This window comes from Prionailurus bengalensis, chromosome D3 (assembly GCF_016509475.1).
Source record: "Prionailurus bengalensis isolate Pbe53 chromosome D3, Fcat_Pben_1.1_paternal_pri, whole genome shotgun sequence".
In the NCBI taxonomy this organism is placed as follows: Eukaryota; Metazoa; Chordata; class Mammalia; order Carnivora; family Felidae; genus Prionailurus; species Prionailurus bengalensis.
Genome location: NC_057356.1, coordinates 34990678 through 35018140, shown reverse-complemented (window position 1 = coordinate 35018140; position 27463 = coordinate 34990678). Strand labels below are relative to the sequence as shown.

The 27463-nt window shown below is 37.8% G+C and overlaps 1 protein-coding gene across 2 annotated transcripts in view; it reads left to right on the top strand.

Annotated features, from left to right (window-relative positions):
- The window catches only part of TWSG1 (twisted gastrulation BMP signaling modulator 1), a 74485-nt gene that overhangs the window by 15694 nt on the left and 31328 nt on the right, over positions 1 to 27463 (top strand). For both annotated transcript variants that reach the window (XM_043558291.1, XM_043558292.1), the window contains exon 3: positions 20964 to 21063. In XM_043558291.1, coding sequence (XP_043414226.1) covers positions 20964 to 21063 — 100 coding nt within the window. The remainder of the gene's footprint in view (positions 1 to 20963; positions 21064 to 27463) is intronic.

Here is a 27463-nt window from a genome sequence, read left to right as displayed (position 1 = left end):
ATGAACAGAAAATAAAATAAAATAAAATAAAATAAAATAAAATAAAATAAAACAAAATAAAATAAATTTTTTAATGTTTATTTTTGAGACAGAGCACGAGTGGGGGAGAGGTGGAGAGAGAGGGAACACAGAATCTGGAGCAGGCTCCAGGCTCTGAGCTTTCAGCACAGAGCCCAACTCTGGACCCGAACCCACAAACCGCAGATCATGACCCGAGCCAAAGTTAGATGCTTAACCAACTGAGCCACCCAGGCACACCTACCATATGAATTTTAAAGTCAGTTTGTCAATTTCTGCAATAAAGCCAGCCTTGGATTTTTTTTTTTAATAATAGCCTTTACTTTTTAGAGTAGTTTTAGATTTACAAAAAAATTGAGCAGAAAGTGCAGAAAGATCCAGCATACTCCTTTCCCATACACACACCCACTCTTTCCCCAATTATTAACGTCTTGCATTAGTTGGTACATCTGTTATAAGTGATGAACCAGTAGCGACACGCTATTATTAACTGAAGTCCATTAGGGTTCACTCTCTGTGTTGTATAGTTCTATGAGTTTTGACAAATAAATAATGTCATATATCTGAGATTACAGTATGGCCCAGAATAGTTTCATTGTTCTAAAGAGCTCCTGTGCTTCCCACCTGATCCTTCCTACCTCTCCCCGAGACCCCTTCCTAGACTTTGGCAACCAGTAATCTCTTTTACTGTCTCTATAGTTTGCTCTTTCCAATTTGTCGTATGGTTGGAATTATACAGTATATAGCCATTCCGGACAGCTTTCTTTCACTTAGCAATGTACATTTGGGGCTTTTCCATGTCTTTTTGTGGCTTGATAGCTAATTTCATTTTATTGCTGATTTAGATTGCATTTTATAGATATATCATAGTTTGTCCACTGCTTCCAAGTTTTGTCAATTAAGAATAAAGCTGCTGCAAATATCCATGTGCAGATTTTTGTGTGACCATAAATTCTCAGCTCATGGTAAATACTAAGAAACACAATTGTTACATCATATTCTAAGAGTATGTTTACTTTTCTAAGAAACTGCCAATGGAGCACATGACTGGCTCAGTTGGTTAAGCATCTGACTCTTGATTTTGTCTCAGGTCACAATCTCATGGTTCCTGAGATCAAGCCCTGGGTTGGGCTCTGTGCTGACAGTGTGGAGCCTGCTTGGGATTCTCTCTTTCCCTCTCTCTCTTTGCACCTCTCCTGCTCTCTCTCTCTCTCAAAATAATTAAACATTAAAAAAAAGAGGGGGGGGGACTGCCAAACTGTCTTCCAAAGTGGTTCTATATCCTTGTCAACATTTGACATTGTCAATGTTTTAAATTTTAGCCATTCTGAAAGGAGTATATTGGTGTCTCATTTTCTTTTCTTTCTTTCTTTCTTTCTTTCTTTCTTTCTTTCTTTCTTTCTTTCTTTCTTTCTTTGGTCTCTTATGGTTTGCCTCCCTCTCTGTTTCTTATTTTTTCCTTCCCTTCCCCTATCATCTTCGGTTTAGTTTCTCAAATTCCACATATGAATGAAATCACGTGATATCTGTCTTTCTCTGACAGATATATTTTGCTTAGAAGAATACCCTCCACTTCCATCCACATTTTTGCAAATGGCAAGATTTCATTCTTTTTCATTGCTGAGTAGTATTCCATCGTATATGTATACAACAGCTTCTTTATCCATTCATCAGTTGATGGACATTTGAGCTATTTCCACATTTGGCTATTATTGATAGCACTGCTATAAATATTGGGATACATGTGTCCCTTCAAAAAGCATTTCTGTATCCTTTGGATAAATTCCTAGTATTGCTGGGTCATAGAGTAATTCTATTTTTAATATCTTGAGGAACCTCTACACTTTTCCAGAGTGGCTGTACGAGTTTGCATTCCCAAAAACAGTGCAAGAGGGTCCCCCTTTCTCCACATTCTCACCAACATCTGTTGTTTCCTGAATTGTTAATTTTAGCCACTCTGATCGGTGTGAGGTGCTATCTCATTGTAGTTTTGATTTGTATTATCTTGATGATGAGTGATGTTGAGCATTTTTTCATGTGTCTGGTAGTCGTCTGAATGTCTTCTTTGGAAAAATGTCTATTCATGTCTTCTGCCCATTTCTTCACTGCATTATTTGTTTTTCAAGAGTTGTTAAGTTCTTTATAGATTTTGGACATTAACCCTTTATCTGATTTGTCATTTGCAAATATCTTCTCCCATTCTGTCAGTTGCCTTTTAGTTTTGTTGATTGTTTCCTTTGCTGTGCAGAAGCTTTTTATCATGATGAGGTCATTTTTGCCTTTATTTCCCCTGCCTTTGGAGACATGTCAAGTAAGAAGTTGCTGTGGCCGAGGTCAAAGAGGTTGCTGCCTGTTTTCTCCTCTAGGATTTTGATTGTTTCCTGTCTCACATTTAGATCTTTCATCCATTTGGGGTTTATTTTTGAGCACGGTGGAAGAAAATGGTCCAGGTTCATTCTTCTGCATGTTGCTGTCCAGTTCTCCCAGAAACATTTGCTAAAGAGACTTCTTCCCACTGGATACTCTTTCCTGCTTTGTCTAAGATTACTTGGCCATATATTTGTGGGCCCATTTCTGGGTTCTCTATTCCATTCCAATAGTCTATGTGTCTGTCTTTGTGCCAATACCATACTGTCTTGATGATTACAGCTTTGTAATACAGGCTAAAGTCCAGGATTGTGATGCCTCAAGCTTTGGTTTTCTTTTTCAACATTGCTTTGGCTATTTGGAGTCTTTTGTGGTTCTATACAAATTTTAGGATTGTTATAGCTCTGTGAATAAAGGTGGTGCTGTTTTGATTGGGATTGCATTGAATGTGTAAATTGCTTTGGGTAGTATTGACATTTTAACAATATTTGTTCTTCCAATCCATGAGCATAGAATGTTTTTCCATTTCTTTGTGTCTTCTTCAGTTTCTTTCATAAGCTTTCTTTTTTTTTAAATTAAAAAAAAAATTTTTTTTCAATGTTTATTTATTTTGGGGACAGAGAGAGACAGAGCATGAACGGGGGAGGGGCAGAGAGAGAGGGAGACACAGAATCGGAAACAGGCTCCAGGCTCTGAGCCATCAGCCCAGAGCCTGACGCGGGGCTCGAACTCCCGGACCGCGAGATCGTGACCTGGCTGAAGTCGGATGCTTAACCGACTGCGCCACCCAGGCGCCCCTCATAAGCTTTCTATAGTGTTCAGCATACAAATATTTTGCCTCTTTGGTTAGTTTTATTCTTAGGTATTTTATGGTTCTTGGTGCAATTGTAAATGGGATTGATTCCTTGATCTCTTTTTGTTGCTTCATTATTGGTGTATAGAAATTCAACCGATCTCTGTATATTGATTTTATATCCTGCAACTTTGCTGAATCCATGTGTCTGCTCTAGCAGCACTTTGGTGGAGTCTTTCAGGTTTTCCATGTAGAGTATTATGTCATCTCAGAAGAATGAAAGTTTGACTTCTTCTTTGCCAATTTGGATACCTTTTATTTTGTTTTATTGTCTGATTGCTGAAGCTAGGACTTCCAACACTATGTTAAACAACAGTGGCGAGAGTGGACATCCCTGTCATGTTCCTGTTCTCAAGGGGAAAGCTCTCAGTTTTTCCCCATTGAGGATATTAGCTGTGGGCCTTTCATATATGGCTTTTATGATGTTAAGGTATGTACCTTCTAGCCCAACTTTCCTGAGGGTTTTTATTAAGAAAGGATGCTGTATTTTGTCAAATGCTTTTGCTGCATCTATTGACAGGATCATATGGTTCTTATCCTCTTTTCTATTAATGTGATGTATCACGTTGATTTATTTGCAAATATTGAACCAGCCTTACATCCCAGGAATTAATCCCACTTGATCATGGCAAATGATTCTTTTAATATACTGTTGAATTCTATTTGCTAGTATGTTGTTGAGAATTTTCACATCCATGTTCATCAGACATATTGGCCTGTAATTCTCTTTTTTTAGTGGGGTCATCATCTGGTTTGGTAATCAAGATAATGCTGGATTCATAGAATGAATCTGGAAGCTTTCCTTCCATTTCTATTTTTTTGGAACAGCTTCAGAAGAATAGATATTAACCCTGCTCTAAATGTCTGGTAGAATCCCCCTGGGAAGCCATCTGGCTCAGGATTCTTATTTCTTGGGAGATTGTTGATAACTGATTCAATTTCTTCATTGGTTATGGGTCTGTTCAGATTTTCTATTTCTTCTGTTTGAGTTTTGGTAGTGTGTAAGTGTCTAGAAATTTGTCCATTTCTTCCAGATTGTCCAGATGGTATGTAATTTTTCATGGTATTCTCTAATAATTGTTTGTATTTCTTTTTTTTTTAATGTTTTATTTATTTTTGAGACAGAGAGAGACACAGCATGAACGGGGGAGGAACAGAGAGAGAGGGAGACACAGAATCGGAAGCAGGCTCCAGGCTCTGAGCCATCAGCCCAGAGCCCGACGCGGGGCTCGAACTCGCAGACCGCGAGATCGTGACCTGAGCTGAAGTTGGACGCTTAACCGACTGAGCCACCCAGGCGCCCCAATTGTTTGTATTTCTATTTTATCTATTTGGGTCCTCTCTTTTTGAGAAATCTGACTAGGGGTTTATCAATTTTGTTCATTGTTTCAAAAACCCACTTCTTAGATTCATTGATCTGTTCTATTGGTTTTTTTTGTTTTTTGTTTTTGTTTTTTGATTCTATATTGTTTATTTCTGTTCTAATCTTTATTATTTCTCTTCTTCTGCTGGCTTTGGGGTTTGTTTGCTGCTCTGTTTCTAGTTCCTTTAGGTGTGAGGTTAGGTTGTATATTTGGGACCTCTTTTGCTTCTTGAGATAGGCCTGGACTGCAAAGTATTTTCCTCCTAGGACTGTCTTTGCTGCATCCCAAAGGGTTTAGACTGTCATGTTTTTATTTTCATTTGCTTCCATATGTTTTTTAATTTCTTCTTTAATTTCCTGGTTGACCCATTCATTCTTTAGTAGGATGTTCTTTAACCTCCATGTATCTGGGGGCTTTCCAAATTTTTTCTTGTGGTTGATTTCAAGTTTCACAGTGCTGTGATCTGAAAATATGCATGGTGTGATCTCAATCCTTTTTGAGGGCTGTCTTGTGACCCAGTATGTGATCTATTTTGGAGAATGTTCTGTGTGTATTCAAGAAGAATGTGTATTCTGGAGTGCCTGGGTGGCTCAGTCCAACTGAGTTCAGTCGGTTGGGTGTCCAACTTCGGCCCAGGTCATGATCTCATGGTTCGTGGGTTTGAGCCCCGTGTCGGGCTCTGTGCTGACAGCTCAGCGCCTGGAGCCTGCTTCAGATTCTGTGTCTCCCTGTCTCTCTGCCCCTTCCCTACTCATGGTCTGTCTCTCTCTGACTCTCAAAAATAAATAAACATTGAAAAAAAATTTTAAAAATTAAAAAAAAGAAGAATGTGTATTCTGCTGCTTTTGGATGAAAAATTCGGAATATATCTGTTAAATCCATCTGGTCCAATGTGTCATGCAGAGCTGTTATTTCCTTATTGATTTCCTGCCTAGATGATCTATACATTGTTGTAAGTGGAGTATTCAAGTCCCCTATAATCATGGTATTATTATCTATACATTTATTTATGTTTGTGATTAATTGACTTATATATTTGGGTGCTTTCTTGTTAGGGACATAAACATTTACAATTGTTAGCTCTTCTTGATGGATAGACTCCTTAATTATGATATGATGCCCTTCTTCATCTCTTGTTATAGTCTGTGCTTTAAAATCTTGTTTGTCTGATAAAGTATGGCTACTCTGGCTTTCTTTTGACATCCTGTAGCATGATAGAAGCTTCTCCACATCCTCACTTTCAATCTGCAGGTGTCCTCAGGTCTAAAATGGGCCTCTTGTAGGCAGCAAATAGATGGATCTTGTTTTTTCATCCATTCTGATACCCTATGTCTTTTGATTGGGGCATATAGTCCATTTACATTCAGAGTGATTTTTGAAAGATATGGATTTAGTGTCATTGTGTTATCTGTAAGTTTTGTGCTTGTAGTGATGTCTCTGGTCCTTTGTTGTTTTCTACTCACAGAGTCCCCTGTAGGTTTTCTTACAGGGCTGGTTTAGTGGTCATGAACTCCTTTAGTTTTTATTTGCCTGGGAAAGCCTTTACCTCTTCTGTTCTGGATGACGGCCTTGCTGGATAAAGGATTCTTGGCTGCATAATTTTCCTATTCAGCACATTGAATATTTCCTGCCCCTCCATTCTGGCCTGCCAAGTTTCACTGGACAAGTCTGCTACAACCCTTATGTGTTTACCCTTGTAGGTTAAGGCCCATTTGTCCCTAGATGCTTTCAGAATTCTCTCTTTATCTTTGTATTATGCCAGGTTCACTATGATATGTCGTGGTGTTGACCTGTTTTTGTTGATTTTGAAGGGAGTTCTCTGTGCCACTTGGACTCAGATGCCTGTTTCCTTCCCCAGATTAGAGAAGTTCTCAGCTGTAATTTGTTCAAATAAACCTCCTGCCCCTTTCTCTCTTTCTTCTTCTTCTGGAACTCCTATGATACAGATATTATTTCATTACATTGAATCACTTAGCTCTCTAATTCTCCCCTCATGTTCTAGTAATTTCCTTTCCCTCTTCTTTTCAGCTTCATCATTTTCCATAATTTTATTTTCTATTTCACCTATTTGCTCCTCTGCTTCTTCCATCCTTGCTGTCACTGTATCTAGTGTATTTTGCATCTCATTTATAGTACTTCTTAATTCATTGTGACTATTTCTTAGGTCTTTAATCCCTGCAGCAATAGATTCTTTGCTGTCACCTATGCTTTCTTCAAGCCCAGCTATTAGTCTTATGACTGTTACTCTAAATTCTTGTTCAGATATGTTGTTTATTTTGAGCAATTCTCTGGCTGTCGTTTCTTCCTGGAATTTCTTTTGAGGAGAATTCTTCAGTTTTGTCAGGTTGGGTAGGTTTCTGTCTTTTACGTGGTTTAATAGCTTGTCATGTGTCCTGTACCTGCAAAAAATACTATATTAAAAAGGGATCATACACTGTCCAGGGCCTGCCACTTCAGGAAATGTTTTTGGAGTGTGTTGCGTGCAATCTGCTGTTGTGTATTTGACTGCTCAATCCCACTGGTCGGTCCTCTGTAAAGCTTCTACTTGCTGGTAGTGGTGGATTGTTTGGACCTTCCACGAGGTGTGCTTTGATTTGTTCATTGAAGTAACCCTGGAAAAAAAAACCAAGCAGAGAATCAAAGAAACTATAAGGCTTAATCCAGAGGAAGAGAAAGGAAAATAAAAAGAAGGAGATTTAGAAAAGGTATAAAAAGAATAGAGTAAAAATGCCTGATTAAACAAACATAACAGAGAAAGAAAGAAAGAAAGAAAGAAAGAAAGAAAGAAAGAAAGAAAGAAAGAGAAAAAGGGGGGTAAAAATATATATATAATAAGAATTACATTATTTTATATATATATATATATATATATATATATATATATATACTGTTGTAGATCTTAAATCTGTTCTCACCTTCCTATTCTGCATTCTGTGAGATTTCCTTGACTTTACCTTTGAACTCTTTTAATTGAATTTTTTAATTTTAGTAATAACTCTTAAATTCCAAGAATGTCCTATTTTCGACTTGTCAGTTTTTTATATTAACACTTTTACTTGCTTTTGAATGCAGTATTTTCTCAGATATCACTGAGGATACTTATTACAAGTTTTGTTGGCAGAGGTGGAAGTGTGTATGTTTCTCACCTCCCTCCCCATTTTGTTACCTAGATTTCTTTTTTCCTCTAAGACTGTTTTTTCTTTTAGTTTATATCTCTTTCATGTGGCAGGTTTTCCTCAAATGTATGGTGTTCCTTAGCTTTCTATTATAGTTAAGAATGAGGCAAAAAAAAAAAGCCTGGTTGGGAGATAGCATAGGCAGGGCTGACATACACAGACTGGAAGGTATCACTTCAGGGGCAGGGAAGCCCTTGGTGCTGGAATGTGTTCTCTGCTCTAAAGCTGATCACTTTCCTGGAGAGATGTTAGTTAGTTAGTTAGTTAGTTAGTTAGTTAGTTAGTTAGTTAGTTTTGATTGGCCAGTTTTCTTGCTGTGGTTGTGATGGGTGGGTATTCATTTCCTTTTGCTCTTTTATGTGTGTGTGGGGTGGGGGGTAACCTGACTCGCCTGATAGAAACATGAACTTTAATTTTAATGTCCTCTTTTATTTCTGTTGTCTTAAGTTGAAGAACAGATTTGCTACTGGTGTTTCATGTACCAAGAATTGCTAACTGGGGTCATTGGATCCCTTAAAGGCTTCAGGCGATACCCAAAATTATATTCAAAATTGTATGTGTACAGTTTCTTGGGAAAAATGTCCATACCTGTCAGAAGGTTCTCAAAGTGGTTGATGGTCCTAGAAAGGTTAAGAATTACTGGGATTTTGCTTTCCATTGCACATGCTAAGTTAGCATTGAAAGTCTGCATGTTGACATTTTAGATGACAACGTTAGATAACTTTTCTCCTTAAACTATGGAAGAACAGCAGGTACAGAAATGAAGGTGGGAAATAAGTACTCTGAGAAAGGCAATGCTATAGAAGTTCAAAGAAAGATATTACTTCCCTTGTCGAGGGAATTTAGATTCTCTTTTTGTTATTTTGGTTTGGTTTGAACGTCCTCTGTAGTGTTGAAATGATCAGGATAAGTCACAACATTTGTTTATGTTTGAGCCTTCTGCAACTCATGAAATGACCAAGTATAAAACACTTTCCCTGGAAGTTCATGGTCATGTAAATATTTTTTACCAGCATGGTTGCAAGGCAGCGTGGTCATTTCTGCCACTCCTACAAGTTGCTATGCAGAAGGGTGGTCCCTATATAAATATTTATTTTTTGCTTCTGGCAGGAAAGAAATCTAACTTTAAACGTCAAGAAAGTAAAATTGTCATCGTGGTGTATTTCCTTGCTCATATAATGAGTGGTTTAGCTGTACTATTTCAGGGGGAAAAGTGGTCATATAAGATTTTGTTTTTAACAAGATCTCTACTAGTTTTTCTTCTTCTGTGAAAAGAAGATTTAAAATTTGTATTCATAGTATGCTTCTACCCCAGAAATCTCAAGACCTATTTTGTACTATGAACAGAAAAACCCCTTTTGACATGTGAGTGCTTCTTTGGCTAATATTTATGGTCATATTGGGGATGATATAAACATTATATTTCATAAAAATATTCAAACTTATGTTCAGAGATTATTGATCCATTACTTTAGCACTTTATTGGTTATCTGAATATTTTGCACTTTCTTGTATTAAGTCAACAATCAGCTTTTTATTCTAAAAATTAATTTAACTGTCAAATCTTAGATTTTCTGAACTAAGTTATAATTTCTAAATAACTTTTTATTTTTAAAAAAAATTTTAGCGTTTTTAATTTATTTTTGAAAGACAGAGAGAGACAGAGTACGAGTTGGGGAGGGGCAGAGAGAGAGGAAGACACAGAATCCACAGAAGGCTCCAGGCTCTGAGCTGTCAGCACAGAGCCTGACGCAGGGCTGGAACCCACAAACCGTGAGATCATGACTTGAGCCGAAGTCAGACTCTTAACCTACTAAGCCACCCAGGTGCCCCTAAATAACTTTTTATTAATCTAGTTTCTACAAGTGTATTTTGTCTTAAGTTAAAAGTATAAATAGTTCAGAGGCACCTGGCTGGCTCAGTCAGTTAAGTGTCTGACTCTTGATCTCAGGTCAGGTCTTGATCTCAGGGTCATGAATTCAAGCTCTGTGCTGGGTGTGAAGCCTATTTTTAAAAATATATAAATTTACATGTACATATGCATATGTATGTATACACACACACATATGTATAAGTACTTCAGGTAACTTCAGGTCTTCTTAATCATAGTAAAGTAAAAAATTCTCTTTCTCTTCCTTGTTTTTTTATTCAGTGCTAAATTCCACATTAGTCTCTTGCTATACTTATCTTGATTTGTTACTATACTAGTAATATTTTGGTTTATAATATACAGTGTTTCTTCTTTCCTCAAAAAGACATTACCTTATTTTACTACAGTGTTTTTTCCTCTTCATTCTGCTTCACTGCTCTTAAAAGTTATGGTTGCAAATCATTTTGTACTGTTACTGTCAAGTTAGCTTACGTGCAGTGTATACAGCGTGCTCTTGGCGTCAGGAGTAGATTCCCATGATTCATTGCTTACATACAACAGCCAGTGCTCATCCCAACAAGTGCCCTCCTCAATGCCCATCACCCATTTTCCCATCCCCCCACCCCCTCTTCAATCCTCAGTTTGTTCTCTGTATTTAAGAGCCTCTTATGGTTTGCCTCCCTCTCTGTTTGAAACTATTTTTTCCCTTCCCTTCCCCCATTGACTTCTGTTAAGTTTCTCAAATTCCACATTTGAGTGAAAACATCCGATATTTGTCTTTCTCGGACTTATTTCACTTAGCATAATACTCTCCAGTTCCATCCACATTGTGCCAAATGGCAAGATTTCATTCTTTCTCTTTGCCAAGTAGTAGTCCATTGTGTATATAAACCACATCTTCTTTATCCATTCATCAGTTGATGGACATTTGGGCTCTTTCCATAATTTGCCTATTGTTGAGAGTGCTGCTATAAACATTGGGTACATGTGCCCCTATGAATCAGCCCTCCTGAATCCTTTGGATAGATTCCTAGTAGTGCTATTGCTGGGTTGTACTGTTTTGCTTCAGTTAACACTTTATGGAAATCTTTGAAGTTAATGTCCAAAAGTAATGACTTAGGCCTGATGTAATTTAAGTGAAGAATAAGTCATTCTCTCCCTTCAAATGTTTAATGCAGTTAGAGTAGCTGCAAAAGTAAACTAAAATTTATTTTCATTGGCTTTTTCACCTGTTGAATTATTATATTAAAACAAAGATGAGGATCTCATTGAGACCCTTGGAAATTTTCAAATATGCACAAAACAGGGAGTATAGTAAAATACCCCCGTACCCAGTTTGCTTATCAATCAGCTTCAACAGTGATCCACATGTAGCCAGTCCAGTCTCATTTCACCCCATCTGGATTATTTTAAAGATGTGCATTGGGGCACTTTTAAAGTAAGTAGGATTACAATTTTGTGACCATGTTTATATAAGAAATGGGTGCCGTTAGATATATTTAGGTATATACATGAACTTGTTTGCTGGTTTATTTAGCCTCTAAAAGAATGAATTCTGTTTTCAGTAGTGTTTCACTTAAGTTTATATTACTTTCAGGGAAAGGTGTACCAATCAAAATTATAAAGAGCACCATGATAATAAGATTCAGATTAGATGCTGCTGTGCCAAGTTTGAAAGTTTGTCTGATGTCCTCCTTAAATAGTGCTAATATATCAAAACAAATTTATTGTAACCTAATAATAATTATGCTTTTGCATAAAGATTAATTTTTGAGGATGTTTTATTTTATGTGTTTGTGTTTAAATATCCATTTGTTCTAAGTAAAGTTTGTAAAAGTACTATCAGCATAGGTACCATTCAATGTTTTGTTATTACTGGGGCGCTTGGGTGGCTAAGTCAGTTAAGCATCCTACTTTGGCTCAGGTAATGATCTTGTGATTCATGAGTTCGAGCCCTGCATCGGCTCTGTGCTGACAGCTAGAGCCTGGAGCCTGCTTCGGTTTCTGTGTGTCCCTCTCTCTCTGCCCCTCCCTCACTCATGCTCTCTCTCTTTCTCTCAAAAATAAATAAACATTAAAATATTTTATAAAAAGCTTTGTTGATTACTGATGCTTAAGTGTTATGCATTTACTTAATTAGCTTTGTTTGTATGTTGCTGGGGGGTATTTTTTTATTTTTATTTTTTAATTTTAATTCCACTAGAGTTAACATACAGTGTTAGTTTCAGGTGTACAATATAGTAATTCAACAATTCTACACATTACTCAGTGCTCATCATGGTAAGTGTACTCTTAATTCCCTTCACCTAAATCACACATTCCCTCCCACCTGCCTCCCCTCTGGTAACCATCAGTTTGTTCTCTATAGTTGAGTCTGTTTTTTGATTTGTCTCTTTTTTCTTTGTTCATTTGTTTTGTTTCTTAAATTCCACGTAGGAGTGAAATCATATGGTATTTGTCTTTCTCTGACTAATGTATTTCACTTAGCATTATATCCTCTAGAACCATCCATGTTGTTGCAAATGGCAAGATTTCATTCATTTTTATTCCTGAGTAATATTCCACTGTGTGTGTGTGTGTGTGTGTGTGTGTGTGTGTGTGTGTGTGTACTGCATCTTCTTTATTAATTCATGTATCAGTGAACACCTGGGTTGCTTCCATATCTTGACTATTGTAAATAATGCTGCATTGGGGCGCCTGGGTGGCTCAGTTAAGTGTCTGACTTCGGCTCATGGGTTCATCTTATTGTTCATGGGTTCAAGCCCTGCGTCAGGTTCTGTGCTGAAAGCTTGGAGCCTGGAGCCTGCTTCAGATTCTGTGTCTCCCTGTCTCTCTGCCCTTCCCCTACTCACACTCTGTCTCTTAAAAATAAGTAAATGTTAGGGGCACCTGGGTGGCTCAGTTGGTTGAGCGACTGACTTGGGCTCAGGTCATGATCTCGTGGTTTGTGAGTTCGAGCCCCGCGTTGGGCTCTATGCTGACAGCTCGGAGCCTGGAGCCTGTTTCAGATTCTGTGTCTCCCTCTCTCTCTAACCCTCCCCCGTTCATGCTCTGTCTCTCTCTGTCTCAAAAATAAATAAAACATTAAAAAATAATAATAATGAAAAAAGTAAATGTTACAAAAAAATTTTTTTAAATGCTGCAGTAAATATAGTGGGTACATATATCTTTTCAAATTAGTGTTTTTGTAATCTTTGGGTAAATAACCAGTAGTGAAATTATCGAATCATGTAGTAATTCTACTTGTAGGGGTTTTTTTTTGATAACCTCCATAATGTTTTCCACAGTGGCTGTACCAGTTTGCATTTCCACCAAACAGGCAAAAGGGTTCCTTTTTCTCCATATCTTTGCCAACACATGTTGTTTCTTGTGTTTTTGATTTTAGCAATTCTGACAAGTATGAGGTGATATCTCATTGTGGCTTTGATTTGCATTTCTCTATTGGTGTTGAGTTGTGTAAGTTCTTTATATATGTTGGATATTAACCCTTTATCACATATGTCATTTGTAAAAAACTTCTCCCATTCACTATGTTGCCTTTTTGTTTTGTTGATGATTTCCTTTGCTGTGCAGAAGCTTTTTGTTTTGGTATACTCTCGGTAGTTTGTTTTTGCTTTTGTTTCCCTTGCTTCAGGAGGCATATCTAGAAAAATGTTGCTTTGGCCAATATCAGAGAAATTACTACCTATGTTCTCTTCTAAGAGTTTTACAGTTTTAGGTTTTGCATTCAAGTCTTTCATCCATTTTGAGCTTATTTTTGTATATGGTGTAAGAAAGTGGTCTACTTTCATTCTTTTGCATGTAGCTGTCCAGTTTTCCAGCACCATTTATTGAAGGAATTGTTTTTTTCCCACTGTATATTCTTGCTTTCTTTGTCAAAAATTAATTGACTAAATAATTATGGGCTTATTTCTGGGCTCTCTGTTCTGTTCTATTGATCTATGTGTCTGTTTTTGTGCCAGTAACATACTGTTTTGATTACTACAGCTTTGTAGTGTATCGTGAAATCTGGGATTGTGATACCTCCAGTTTTGTTCTTTTTCAAGATTGCTTTGGCTATTTGGGGTCTTTTGTGGTTCCATACAAATTTTAAGATTATTTGTTCTGGTTCTGTGAAAAATACTGTTGATATTTTGATAGGGATTGCATGAAATTTGTAGATTGCTTTGGGTAGTATGGATACTTTAACAATATTTCTTCTCCCAATCCATAAGCATGGGATATGTTTCCATTTGTTTGTCTCATCTTCAATTTCTTTCATCATTGTTTTATAGTTTTCAGAGTATAGGTCTTTCACCTCCTTGGTTAAGTTTATTCCTAGGTATCTTATTCTTTTTGGTGCATTTATAAACGGAATGATTTTCTTAATTTCTCTTTCTTATACTTCATTATTACTGTATCAAAATGTAACAGATTTCTGTATATTTATTTTGTATCCTTCCATCTTCTGAATTAATTTATCAGTTGGAGCAGGTTTTTGGTGGAGTCTTTAGGGTTTTCTATGTATAGTAGCATGCCATCTGTAAAGAGTGAAAATTTTACTTCTTCCTTACCAATTTGAATGCCTTCTATTTCTTTTTCTTCTTCTCTAATTGCTGTGGCTAGGACTTCCTAAGATATTTACTTTCACTTATAGGCCTTTGTGTGGTCGTATGTTTTAATTTCTCTTGAGCAAATACCTAGGAGCAGGACTGCTGGGTCACCAAAGCCCTTAGATCTCACTTGGATGCCAAAGCCTGTAAGGGAAAATCCACCATCTCATCCCCTTTTTATGACTGAAAAACTAAGACTCACTATTACACGCTACAGTTTGTGGGTTAGGACTTAAATCTAGATCCTGTAAATCCAGGTCATTTCCTGTCTATGCCTGTCATGTTCTTTTCAGTGATGATGTTTCCCTGTTTTAAGAACAGTGCTAATAGATTTATGGATCTTGGCAACAGTTAGAGAATGGAAATATCTATCAGTAACAACACCAGAATATAAACAAGATTCTTCCTCAAGTTATTAGCTTTCACTGCTGGCCTGGAAAATTGGAAGTTCATAAAATTATGAACTTAACTCTTCAAGTCTAGTCTTAGACGAATACTACCCTCTCTCCCTGTTTATTTTGCACAGAGTTTAAGATCTCACCAAAACCTTTATGGTATAGACAGTAGACTTGATTGACTCTTGCTTGAATAATTGTGTAAAAATCTCTGAATTCTGGCATTCAAAGATTTGAAATTCTCTGAGATATCCAAGATTTTTCTAATACAAAGGTAATAAAATACATTTTAAATTATTAGACTCTTTCCCAAAACTTTTCATCCTGCCAGATTTTCATTTCATATAAAGTTTTCAAGCAGCTTACCAAATTCTGGCTGAACACTCATGCTGGTCAATATAGGATAGCCCAAATGTATACATCTCTGTTTCCCCTTTAGTATGAAGTTTTGATTTTTTTCTATCATAAACTTATTGAGCAATGTGATTACTATACTTAGCATCTAGCACAGTACTTCACGCAGAGAAAAGAGGTCTTATCCCATGTTACTCTCACTCTAGCATGGAAGAGCAGTGCCGGTAGAACAGCCTGGTCAGAAGACCTGATGTCAGTGTCCCCGTGGTGGGAACTCAGACGAATTGCTAACCTATTCCTTCTCAGCCTTCTCATCTGTGCCATGAGCAACATCCACACTTTCTCCAAGACTTGCAGAGTAGGCAAGCAGATGATATGGTCATTAACGAGCTGAAGCAACAAAGGAATTAAGTATTAAATTCCAACTCACTGGTTTTGCAACTCTTAGCCAGTGATACTTACTTTACCTTTACAAACAATGATTAAACTTGGGCAATAGCACTTCTAATTGTATTCGGGTAGAGAGTGAAAGATATAATAATGCCTTTGATTAAACAACCTAAAGGATTATCTAAGTTTAATTATGGGTTCATTCTCTCTAAGAAAGTAATAACTATAATTATTGAAATGCTAAATTAATAAGAAATAAGCTTTGTGTTTCTCATTGCAATGTTTAAAAAGCAATAACCAAAACTGGGGTCAAATCTCAGCTTCTTACTAAGGAAACGATATACAAATTTTATACTCTTATTTAAAAAATGAGGATAATAACTGCCTTGAAAGGGGCTTTACGAGAGTTGAGATAATGCATATAAAATGATTATTAGCACAGTGCCTGTTAGTGTTACATAAAACCTGCTTAGGAACTTTAGGGTAGGTAGTAGCAGTAAACAAGTGGAAGCACTGAATCAGTCTTTATTTTGAACTTCTGTGAACTTTGTGTTAGGCTGTGATCACATGTTCCATTCAACTGAGTGGTACTCAAGTTTGGTCAAGTAAGGTTAGTAAAATATATAAACACCCAGTCCAAACAGAAAAATTCCACATCTCAAAAATCAACCATATTTTCCACTTAAGTACCAGAGACTTCAAAATAATAGAAGAATAGAAGATAGTGATTAAGCTTTTGATAAAGAATAAGAAACTGGGACCCCCGGAGAGGCGGTACCCAACCACATACATCTGCTTCTGCACCTGCCTGTGCACTGGCTCCTAGGAGCATTGTTTACAATGAGACCTGGACCTTCTCAACCTCCTCGACCCACCCGTGGGGTCATTCAAGGTGTCTGGGTCTGACGAGCCAGGCCCAGGCCAAGCTGCCGCATGGCTCTGGAGGTGCCACAGGCGGCAGAGCAGCCCCAGTGCACCCCCTGGCAGGCATTTAAAAACAACACATTTTAAATTAAAAAAAAAAGTGAACAAGATGTGGAAGGGATCGGGATTTAAGGTCTATTTCTGAATTTTGAATATACTGTTATGCAGTTACTAAATTATGTTGACGGATTTTTACGAGAGGGAAATGCTTATTTTTTTAGATCAGCAGAGCATACAATCGTTATTTTGCTAGAAATGTGTAGGAATTTGCCAAAGTGGGTGAAACTTGGGTGTTTTTCCTTCTACTCTAGTATATATTTTTCAGTCTTTTATAGTTTAAAAAAATACTTAAAATATTTTAAAGAATTTTTTGGGGCACCTGGGTGGCTCAGTTAAGCGTCAGACTTTGGCTCAGGGTCAGGTCATGATCTCAGGGTTGGTGAGTTGGAGCTGCGTGGGGCTCTGTGCTGACAGCTCAGAGCCTGGAACCTGCTTCGGATTCTGTGTCTCCCTTTGTCTCTGCCCCTCCCCCATTCACACTCTGTCTCTCTAAACAAGTAAATAAACTTAAAAAAATTCTTTTTTTCAAATGTTTATTTATTTGTTTTGAGGGAGTGGGGGGCAGGAAGAGAAGGAGACAGAGAATCCCAAGCAGGATATGTGCCTCTTGGCCTCGAACTCACAAACAGTGAGATCATGCCCTGATCTGAAGTCAGATGCTTAACCAACTGAGCCACACAGGTGACCCCAAAATACTTAAATTTTCTTAAAGCATCTTTGTTATCTTTACTGTAGCCTCTTTGGGAAAGCTTTTCTGGTTACTGAAGATTCATTTATGTCTTCATAACTAAAACTGTTAAAGCTAAACGTTTCTTTTTAAATGAGTGAGACTGCTTAATTTATTTAAAAAAAATTTTTTTTTTCAATGTTTATTTATTTTTTGGGACAGAGAGAGACAGAGCATGAATGGGGGAGGAGCAGAGAGAGAGGGAGACACAGAATTTGAAACAGGCTCCAGGCTCTGAGCTGTCAGCCCAGAGCCTGACGTGGGGCTCGAACTCACAGACCGCGAGATCGTGACCTGGCTGAAGTCGGACGCTTAACCGACTGCGCCACCCAGGCGCCCCAAAAAAATTTTTTTTTTTAACGTTTTTATTTATTTTGGGGACAGAGAGAGACAGAGCATGAACGGGGAGGGGCAGAGAGAGAGGGAGACACAGAATCGGAAACAGGCTCCAGGCTCTGAGCCATCAGCCCAGAGCCTGACGCGGGGCTCTAATTCACGGACCGCGAGATCGTGACCTGGCTAAAGTTGGACGCTTAACCGACTGCGCCACCCAGGCGCCCCGAGACTGCTTAATTTAAAAGGAACTTTTAATGGTTTTCTGTGATCCTTGATTCATCACAGAGTTACATACTGAGTTGATTTTTTTTCTTTTGTATTTCCAATACTCGGGTTCAAAGCACGTTAGAAGCATTTTTTTTTTTTTTAGAAACATTCATCCTAACCATAGTTTTCTTGTGCTGTAAAGAAAATTACAGTGTACATTTCCAAAGATGTTTATGACCAAACATTCAATAATGTGATTTTGGAAGACACGTAAAGTGACTAGGAAGGAATAAATTGCTTGGTGAGCCACACATGGTTGTTATTCAGCATGATTTACACATGGAAATCCATTGCTATTTTTTTCTTGACTTAACAATAGTCATAAAGCAAACGGTTTCCATATATGTTTGCTCTCTTGACCTTCAGTGAGGTTTTTGAGATCCTAAATGCCATATATTAAATTTGCCTGGAATTTTCTCCTGGAAAATAAGAAATTGTCTGTTTGAAAATTGAAAAGGTGCAAATGCTGACTAAAAGGTTGGTTTCAGGATGTGATCTCATTTTCCTTAGTTTTCAGTCTCCTGAAAAGAATGCTGACATGAGCTATGAAGAATAGAGATGTTTTGATATGTTTTGAGGCCTATTTGCTCTGTAAAATGTCTTAATTTATGTGGGTAAGTTTGTTTTATTAAGGCAAGGATTTTTCAGTCGTTTCTGTAGTAAAATGGAAAGAAAGGAAAATATTAGCTGGCATACTGTTACCTGGCATTCAACCAGTTTTAGCAGTAATTTTTACCAAGAAAGTCTTAGCCTGCACTTTTGTTATTTTAGTAGTGCAGAAATAAAGCTTATCTTCAAGTTATTTCTCTCATGTCTTAGCTTCCTATAGCCTCTCCCTTTATATTCTATCAGTAAATTATAAATTATTAAGCATATTGCTAGAGTACATTATTCCATTACACTGACATGTAAAAGTACAAGCATCTATTAAGAGGGCATGAAATAGATTTAATCTTGAGGGCTACATAATCCAGGCAAGTTGAAGCGACTTTTCAATGGCCTTAGTTTTAACCTTCCATTAGTTCCCAGTAATCTTAAAGTATCACCACCCTTTCATTCCAATTTAAAACACCTTGCAGATACCTGATGGTAAAAAGGCATAATGAATGCTCGAATGACTCAGACTGGATGCCATTGCATTGACATTCATTTCTGCATTATTTAGCATGATATACAGTAACTCATTTAATAAGCTCTTTGGAAGCCTCGATAGATAGAAAAAGGAGAGACTTATTCTGTGAATAAATTTGTTACTTTCTAGTTTGCTTCTCCTGAGTTAAATAGATAATGTAAATACAAGCAACTAGAGAATAAAGGGACACTATGTATAATGTAAATTAATATTTGAAAGAAGCTTTATTTCTTGTGACTAAGTGGCACGCTTTCTAAAACTAAAAAACAAAAAGTATCCTAAAAGCACCATGTGTACTCAGAAAATGTTCTCTTGTTCCAAAGACAGGACAGACAGGTTTTTATGGAGAAACCAGTCACAAAATAGATCTTTGGCAACTCCGATTTTCTAAATTTCCAAGTATGTTTGAGCTTTTCTGGATCAAGCATCCCAGTTTTATGATGAAGCATCTGTACTTTTCAGGAAGTCCCTTCCCTTTTAGTCCTTCTCTTTCTAATAGACTTAACAAAGTTACCAAAGGTCTGCAGTAAGTGAATTCAGCTTGATTGTGCAGAGTTTTGAAGAACTAAAATACTACTACTTGCATGTATCATCAGGTCACAGGTATACATCGGGATCAAACTAATCTAATTTTCTAATTAGTTACAAAATAGTACAAGTGTCGACTGCCGAAAATGCTGTGAAATAGCTAGGGAACTTTTAGAGAAGAAGAAAAAAGCAATTAAATATCAAGGGTGCAAAAAATCGTGTCATACTAGAACATTGGAGTGACTCTAGTAGTCTAGAAATGTAATACGATGAATTTAATAGGAATGAATATTATGTGCTATGTTAAATTTTTTTCAAAATGTATACAGTATCTTTGGGGCACCTGGGTAGCTCAGTGAGTTAAGCTTCCAACTTTGGCTCAGGTCATGATCTCATGGTTTGTGAGTTTGAGCCCCACATTGGGCTCTGTGCTGACAGCTCAGAGCCTGGAGTCTGCTTTGGATTCTGGGTCTCCCTCTCTCTCTGCCCCTCCCCTGCTCACATTCTGTCTCTCTCTCAAAAATAAGTAAATAAATAAAAATAAAAATGTATATGGTATCTCATAAGCCGGGGAAAGCTAAGTAGGCAATGGTGGCTACAGAATTCTCTTTACGTTGGGTTTGTTTAGGAGTGGTTGTCTGGTGGCAAGGAGGCTAGAGGAATTACCTGGGAGCTTCATTTGAGAAACAAGCTGTATTAATTAGCTTTTGTGGAGTGACAAATGACTCCAAAGTTTAGTGGCTTAAAACAGTAACCATTTGTTTAGCTCCTATTTCTGTGGGTTGGCCATTTGGGCCCATATCAACTGTATGGTTTTTCTGGTCTCATTCTTATGTCCATTGTCAGCTGCTGGTTGGTTGGAGGCTGGATGAGAGAGGAAGGCGTCCAATGGACCAACTTGCCCGTGTGGCCTTCTTCCAGGCTACACATGGCAGCTGGGAGAAGTTCTAAGAGGAGGAGTATAAGCACTCAGTGCCATGGAGACCCAGACTCAGAACTCACACGATGTCATTTCCACCAAATTCTGCTGATTAAAGCTAGTCTGGAAATAGACACTGTCCTTTGATAGGAAGAGCTGCAAAGTTACATTGCAAAGAGGGTGGGTGGACATAGGGAGGAAATAATCGCTGCCTTCTTTTAAATAGTCTGCTGCACCAAGCACACTCTTTTAATATGTTGTAGGTCAATAAAAATAGCAGTTTTTGAAAGACTCCACGTATTGAGAAAGCACAGCTCCTGCTACAAGCTGGCTATTCATTTAATTTATACAATGAGTCTAATAGCTGAAAAGCAGGTTTTGTGCTTGTACTGAACTATTTTTCAAGGTAGTGTAGGGGGTAAAGTAATGGGTTATAAAGTAAAAGGTTTTCTTTGGTTTCACAATAAGATAAAAGCATCCAAAATAGATCACTGAATCCATCCAAAAGAAAATATAAATCTACTTGACATTGTAGATATTTATGTTCTTACAAACAGTTAATGATCTTGAATAAAAAATTGTGAAGAGTAAATGAGTATAAATGCATATATGGGGGGGTTGTTGCAAAAAACTAACAGTTTTAAATATGGTTGTTTGAAATTTTAAGTTTGAACATCTATCTTATTTCCAGGAGCTCTGCCAGTGCCGACCTGGAGAAGGGAATTGTTCCTGCTGTAAGGAGTGTATGTTATGTCTTGGGACCCTTTGGGATGAGTGTTGTGATTGCGTTGGTAAGTTGACATGCAGTAAAGTTTAAAGTTTCTCATCACAGAATCCTTGACTTTAAGAGACTTTAAATAACGTAAGTGTATTTTATGTGTGTAGACTAGTGTGAGTATAAGCTGTAGTAGATGCATGGAACGTTAGTTCAATAGTATTTACATGTATGTGCATTTTTATTTTTATAGAAAAAGGTCTGGAAGGAAATTCAAAGTGCTTATTTTGGGGAAGTGCGAATGGAAGAACAATGGAAAAGTTTTTACTTTTTATTTTTAATTTTTCATAGTGTTGAATTTTTAATAAGAAGCATGTGTTGTAGTTGCAATTAAAATTAGGAGTTAGTGGGGCACCTGGGTGGCGCAGTCGGTTAAGCGTCCGACTTCAGCCAGGTCACGATCTCGCGGTCTGTGAGTTCGAGCCCCGCGTCAGGCTCTGGGCTGATGGCTCAGAGCCTGGAGCCTGTTTCCGATTCTGTGTCTCCCTCTCTCTCTGCCCCTCCCCCGTTCATGCTCTGTCTCTCTCTGTCCCAAAAATAAAAATAAACGTTGATAAAATTAGGAGTTAGTATATTAAAAATAGGTTATCTTCCTTTTATGTAAGACTTCAGTAAAAGATCCTTGAGAAACTGAAAGCTTTTTTTAAGGGCTTTCTGAGGAATGGTCTCCAAGAGGTATTAAGTGAAAAAAAAAAAAAGGCAAGGTGTATGAAAGTGTGTTTATGGAATGTTATCACTTGTGTTTTAGAAAGAAAACTTACATGTGTAGACTGTTGACAGGGGAAACATTCATCATTCTCCAACCAGTGAACCCTTTTCCATCCTCTGAAACCACAGTTCAGGTGTCCCCTTGTCTCACAAACACCCTTTTTTAAAAAAAAAAAAAATTTTTAACATTTATTTATTTTTGAGACAGAGAGAGACAGAGCATGAATGGGGGAGGGGCAGAGAGAGGGGGAGACAACAGAATCGGAAGCAGGCTCCAGGCTCTGAACCATCAGCCCAGAGCCTGACGCGGGGCTCAAACTCATGGATCGTGAGATCGTGACCTGAGCCGAAGTCAGACGCTCAACCGACTGAGCCACCCAGGCGCCCCCAAACACCCTTTTTTTGACTGAGATAAGATCCACTATGTTGTTCAGATTGTCTGCTTCTGTTGAGTTGTGTATTGCGTGCTACTATGATTGTTTTGCGTGTCTCTTCCAACAGTATAAACTCCTTCAGATCAAGGATGGTGTCATACTGATCTTTTAAAATTAAGTTCTAGGGGCGCCTGGGTGGCGCAGTCGGTTAAACGTCCGACTTCAACCAGGTCACGATCTCGCGGTCCGTGAGTTCGAGCCCCGCGTCAGGCTCTGGGCTGATGGCTCAGAGCCTGGAGCCTGTTTCCGATTCTGTGTCTCCCTCTCTCTCTGCCCCTCCCCCGTTCATGCTCTGTCTCTCTCTGTCCCAAAAATAAATAAACGTTGAAAAAATAAATAAATAAATAAATAAATAAATAAATAAAATAAAATTAAGTTCTATTTTTATCAAAGTGGGATGTATGCACATACCTAAGGTACATGCACATTGTACTTAAACAACCCCCTGGCGTCTTCTTCCCAATCCTTTGATCTCTTGCATCAGAGACAACAACTTCTGGCTCTTCGGTATTATGTTATTTCCATAATTTTAAATAATGTCCTTATGCTGTTCTCTTGATTCTTTGAATTTAGAAACTACTAGTTGACTTCTTATTATGGTAGATGATAATTTAGCTCTTGTATCTCTTATCTTCCCAGGATAGTTTTATCACTACTTCTAGTTAAATCAGTAATTACTTTAGCAATTCATTGAATAAATTAGTGTTACATACTAGTTTGATGCATGATAGTATGGAAACTCATTTATTAAATGGGCAATCCTATTATCTGTCTTTTTGTATTGAAGTATACTTCCTAAATGATTTCTTAATCTTCTAAACTTCATATCAGTGTTTGAAATTTTGGCTTTCATTTTTGATTTCCAAGAGCCCTTCTCTGCTTGTCCTTTCTGGGGAGCATATTTTTCTTGTGTTATAGATAAGATATTTTTTTATCTTTCTGGGACTGTTAATTATGGAGGTCAGTTGCTGTTGAAGTTTTCCCTTCTGCTCTTTGCATGGTTTCCATTTCCTCAAATGCCTGCTGATCCTTGGCCATCTATTGATACATATAAGTTAGGTACTCTAATAATGCTAATCAGGAGCCTTGTGCTCATAGACAGGGCGTGGAATCTAGTTTGCCTCCCTCTCAGATGGTTGCAGTCTTTTTCACTGAGGAACCCTCTGCCTGAGGATCTATAGATTTTTCTCTTTGGGATCATACAGCTTTTCAGGGAAGAATCTTTGAGTGTCTTGTCTGGGGTAGGACTGGGTGATATGGCTTCAAATATTCTGGGGTCCTGAGGGGTGATGTCAGTATTCAGAAAGCATGCTATAGTTTACTTTCTCTCTTTTCTTTTCTTTTCTTTTCTTTTCTTTTCTTTTCTTTTCTTTTCTTTTCTTTTCTTTCCACCCTCATCTCCACCCTCTACAATTTTTGGTATTCCCAGTCCAAGGCCTCATTGCTTTAATTTCTCTAGGGAATAAACTGTCTCATCTTCTACAGTTGTGGGAAAAGAGAGGCAGGGACCAATTTGGAGGCATAACTATTCTCAGAATAAGCTTGCTTCTGCCTTACTTGTTTGTCTGCAACTCCTGAGTCTTCCTAGAATTTTGTGGTGTCCACATACCTGCCTGTGAGGGAGACTGCTTACTCCGCCACATTGAACTTGTACATTGAACTCATAGGTTCCTCCAAGGAACCTACATTGAACCTACATTGAACTTGTAGGTTCCTCCAAGATGGAGTTAGTGTTTCACTTTCTTGTTTTTCCTTATTGTTTTGTAGTGAATTCTGAGAGAACTGGGGCAGAGGTGTCTTTTCTTCTGTCATCTTAGATTCATCTTGGTATCTCTAACAGCTAGTATAGTGTCTGGTACATAGAAGGTACTCCAGTGTTTTACGACTGTCAGATAAACGAGTTCTTACTGCATTATTCTCCCAAGATGGACAGTTTATGTCCTTGATGGTCATAATTTTTTAAATTTTGTTAGGGGGAAAAAAGGAGCTTTGAATTATTTTAGGACGTTAAATGTAAGTTTATTTAATGTACAATGAAAGTAGAAAAGAGAAAACAACTCCTTTAACCCCTAAATACATATATAAGCATTTAATTTAACATGGATACTAAATACACAAGTACACTTTTAGCATTGCCTGAAATATTATGTGTGTGTATATGTGTGTTGTGTGTGTTTTACACATCACACAATGGTAACAGTGCCATTAATCTTGTTTTAAAAGATTTTTTTCACACCCAACCTGGAGATCAAGAGTCTCATGCTTTGGGGCACCTGGGTGGCACAGTCAGTAAAGGGTCCAGCTTCGGCTCAGGTCATAATCTCGCAATTTGTGAGTTCGAATCCCAAATCAGGCTCAGTGCTTGACAGTTCAGGGCCTGAAGCCTGCTTCAGATTCTGTGGCTCCCTCTCTCTGCCCCTCCCTGCTTGTTCTCTCTCTCTTTCTCAAAAATAAATAAATAGACACTTAAAAAAAAAAAGTCTCGTGCTCCACCAACTGACCCAGCCAGGCACCTCCATTCATTTAGACACTAATATGAAGAGCCTCTTTTCTAGGAAAAGAGTTCTGTAATTCTTCTACTGAGAAAGAGTACTTATACACAGTCATATCTCTACAATTCTAGAAGCAACTGGTATGCTTCTGGGCTAGTTCCCATTTAAAAACATGTAATATTTACGCCTAAGGATTTAATAACTAGTTTTGAACCTTGAGTTCATAACATAACTTAACCTTTCCTTTAAAATTCAGTTAATCTTGGGGTGCCTAGGTGGCTCGGTCATTTGGGCTTCTGACTCTTGATTTCAGCTCAGGTCATGTTCTCATGATCGTGGGTTCAAGTCCCACAACAGGATAGTGCAGAGCCTGCTTGAGATTCTTTCTCCCTCTCTCTCTGCCCCTCTCCCCCAAATAAACAAATAAACTTAAAAAATTTAAAATAAAAATCAGTTAATCTTTCTGCTCTCTAGAACATTTCCATATTCTAGTTTTTTTTGTACAGCAGTATTCTCTTCCTTACAGGCAGTTCTCTTCCACACTAGGCTCTTGTGACGTCCTCTGTAAACCTGTGGCCGCTTCTCCCTTCTTAACTGAAACACTCCCCATACTTTTCATGGGTGAGGCACAGGCCTCTGAGAGGACCCAAATTAGAGTGCAGCCTTCCCTTAGAGTCTCATTCTGTGGACCTTTAGCACATACTTTGTCTAGCAGGCTCTCTCCAGCAACCTTGTATAAAAGAATTTGTTTCTCTTTCTGGATTTTCTATTAAGTTGCCTTAAGGGTAACCACCACAACTCATTTTCATCCTTGCTGTTCAACACATTCCCCAAATCCTGTGGTTTGAGTATCATAGATCCCTACCTACAGCTTTTGTTTTGTTTTGTTTTAGTGTTTGTTTTGTTTTTACTTTTCCAAATACACAGAAAAATAGAGAGTGCAATGAACTTCTGTGTACCTGCTCCCTAGCTTTGGCAGCCATACTGGTTTCATCCATTCCTTCATCTGTTGGACCCCCCCCACCTTTTTTTTTGTTGGACTATTATGAAGTGATTTCACTACATCTCCAAAGTACCTTAGCTATTCATCTCAAAAAAAATTTTTTTTCTTACACAATACAACGTCATTACCACATCTACAATAACCAGCAAATACTTCCTTAACACCTAATACCCAGTCCATATTCAGATTGCCCTAATTGACTAAATGTTGTTTATAGTTGTTTTAGTCGACTCAAGGTCCATAGTCCTCTTACTGTAGTAAGCTGTCGAGTTTCTTATGTTTCTAAACAGGTTTGTTAGGTATTGTAAAATAATTCTTCCTTCCCTCATCATCACTTTTTAAAGTTCTATTGACTGGAGTGCCTAGGTGGCTCAGTCAGTTAAACCTCCAACTCCTGATTTCAGCTCAGGTCATGATCTCATGGTTCATGAATTCGAGCCCCACACTGGGCTCTGAACTGACAGTGTGAAGGCAGCTTGGGATTCTCTCTCTCCCCCTCTCTCTGCTCCTCCCCTACTCACTCACTCTCTCTCTCTCTCAAAAAATAAACTAAAACTTGGGGCACCTGGGTGGCGCAGTCGGTTAAGCGTCCGACTTCAGCCAGGTCACGATCTCGCGGTCTGTGAGTTCGAGCCCCGCGTCGGGCTCTGGGCTGATGGCTCAGAGCCTGGAGCCTGTTTCTGATTCTGTGTCTCCCTCTCTCTCTGCCCCTCCCCTGTTCATGCTCTGTCTCTCTCTGTCCCAAAAATAAATAAACGTTGAAGAGTTAAAAAAAATAAAATAAAAAAAATAAATAAATAAATAAACTAAAACAATAACAATAATTTTTAAAATTCCATTGACTTGTTGAAGAAACTAGTGAGTTATGAAGGAAAATATATCACATTTTGGATTTGACTGATTGCCTCTCATATTTATTTAACTTGTTTTTTTTGTCCTATTTCCTATAGATTGAAGATTAGATCTAAAGACTGATTAGATTCAGGCTCAGTTAAGGAGGGTGGAATACAGTGGTAAATTATACTCCATAATATCTGGTTGTCCTGCTTTTAGTGATGTTCAAAACAATTGGTGGGTTCAGATGGTGAAAATCTGATCCTTTTGTGGGAAGTTTTCCATCAGGCTTTCACTTTGTAGTTTCACCCTTCAAACTGATAGATAACCTTTGCCATTATCAGTTTCATTAAATAATGACCTTCTATTATTATCTTTCCTTCTGCATTTATTAGCTGGAATTATTCTGTATAGAACTTTCTTACATTTACTACAGTCCTTTGGTTACCCTGAAATAAAAGATATATAAGTAAAATGTGAAATAAATATGTAATTCTCCATCTTTGTTCATTTTTAGAGTATTGACTTCATGCGCTAGCAAATTCCAATAGCATTTAATACATTTTGGCTTTGCTTTTTGGTAGGTTTTGTAGGGATGGGGATGTTTTAAGCATCATTGTAAACTCATGACTTTTCTAATATTTTTAGTGTTTTAATCAGTTGCTGTCATTATTCTTTTTGCTCATATTGTCTCATCTTTGATTAGTAGGAACCTCTTCAACTTGGTTCTTGAGTCCTTCTGATATGGTTTCTGTCCTTTTTGTTAGCTTCAGACAGGCTGTCCCAGGCTCATGTTATACATTCTCTGCCTCACTTATGGAATTAGCCATTTCCCTGGGGGGCTTTGGTTTCCAATAGAAGAAAATGGTAGGTAGAGACCATAGTCTTGGCAACAGGACTACTTCTTGCTACTACTGGCTTTTTACTAGTCCTTTTTCATGGGCA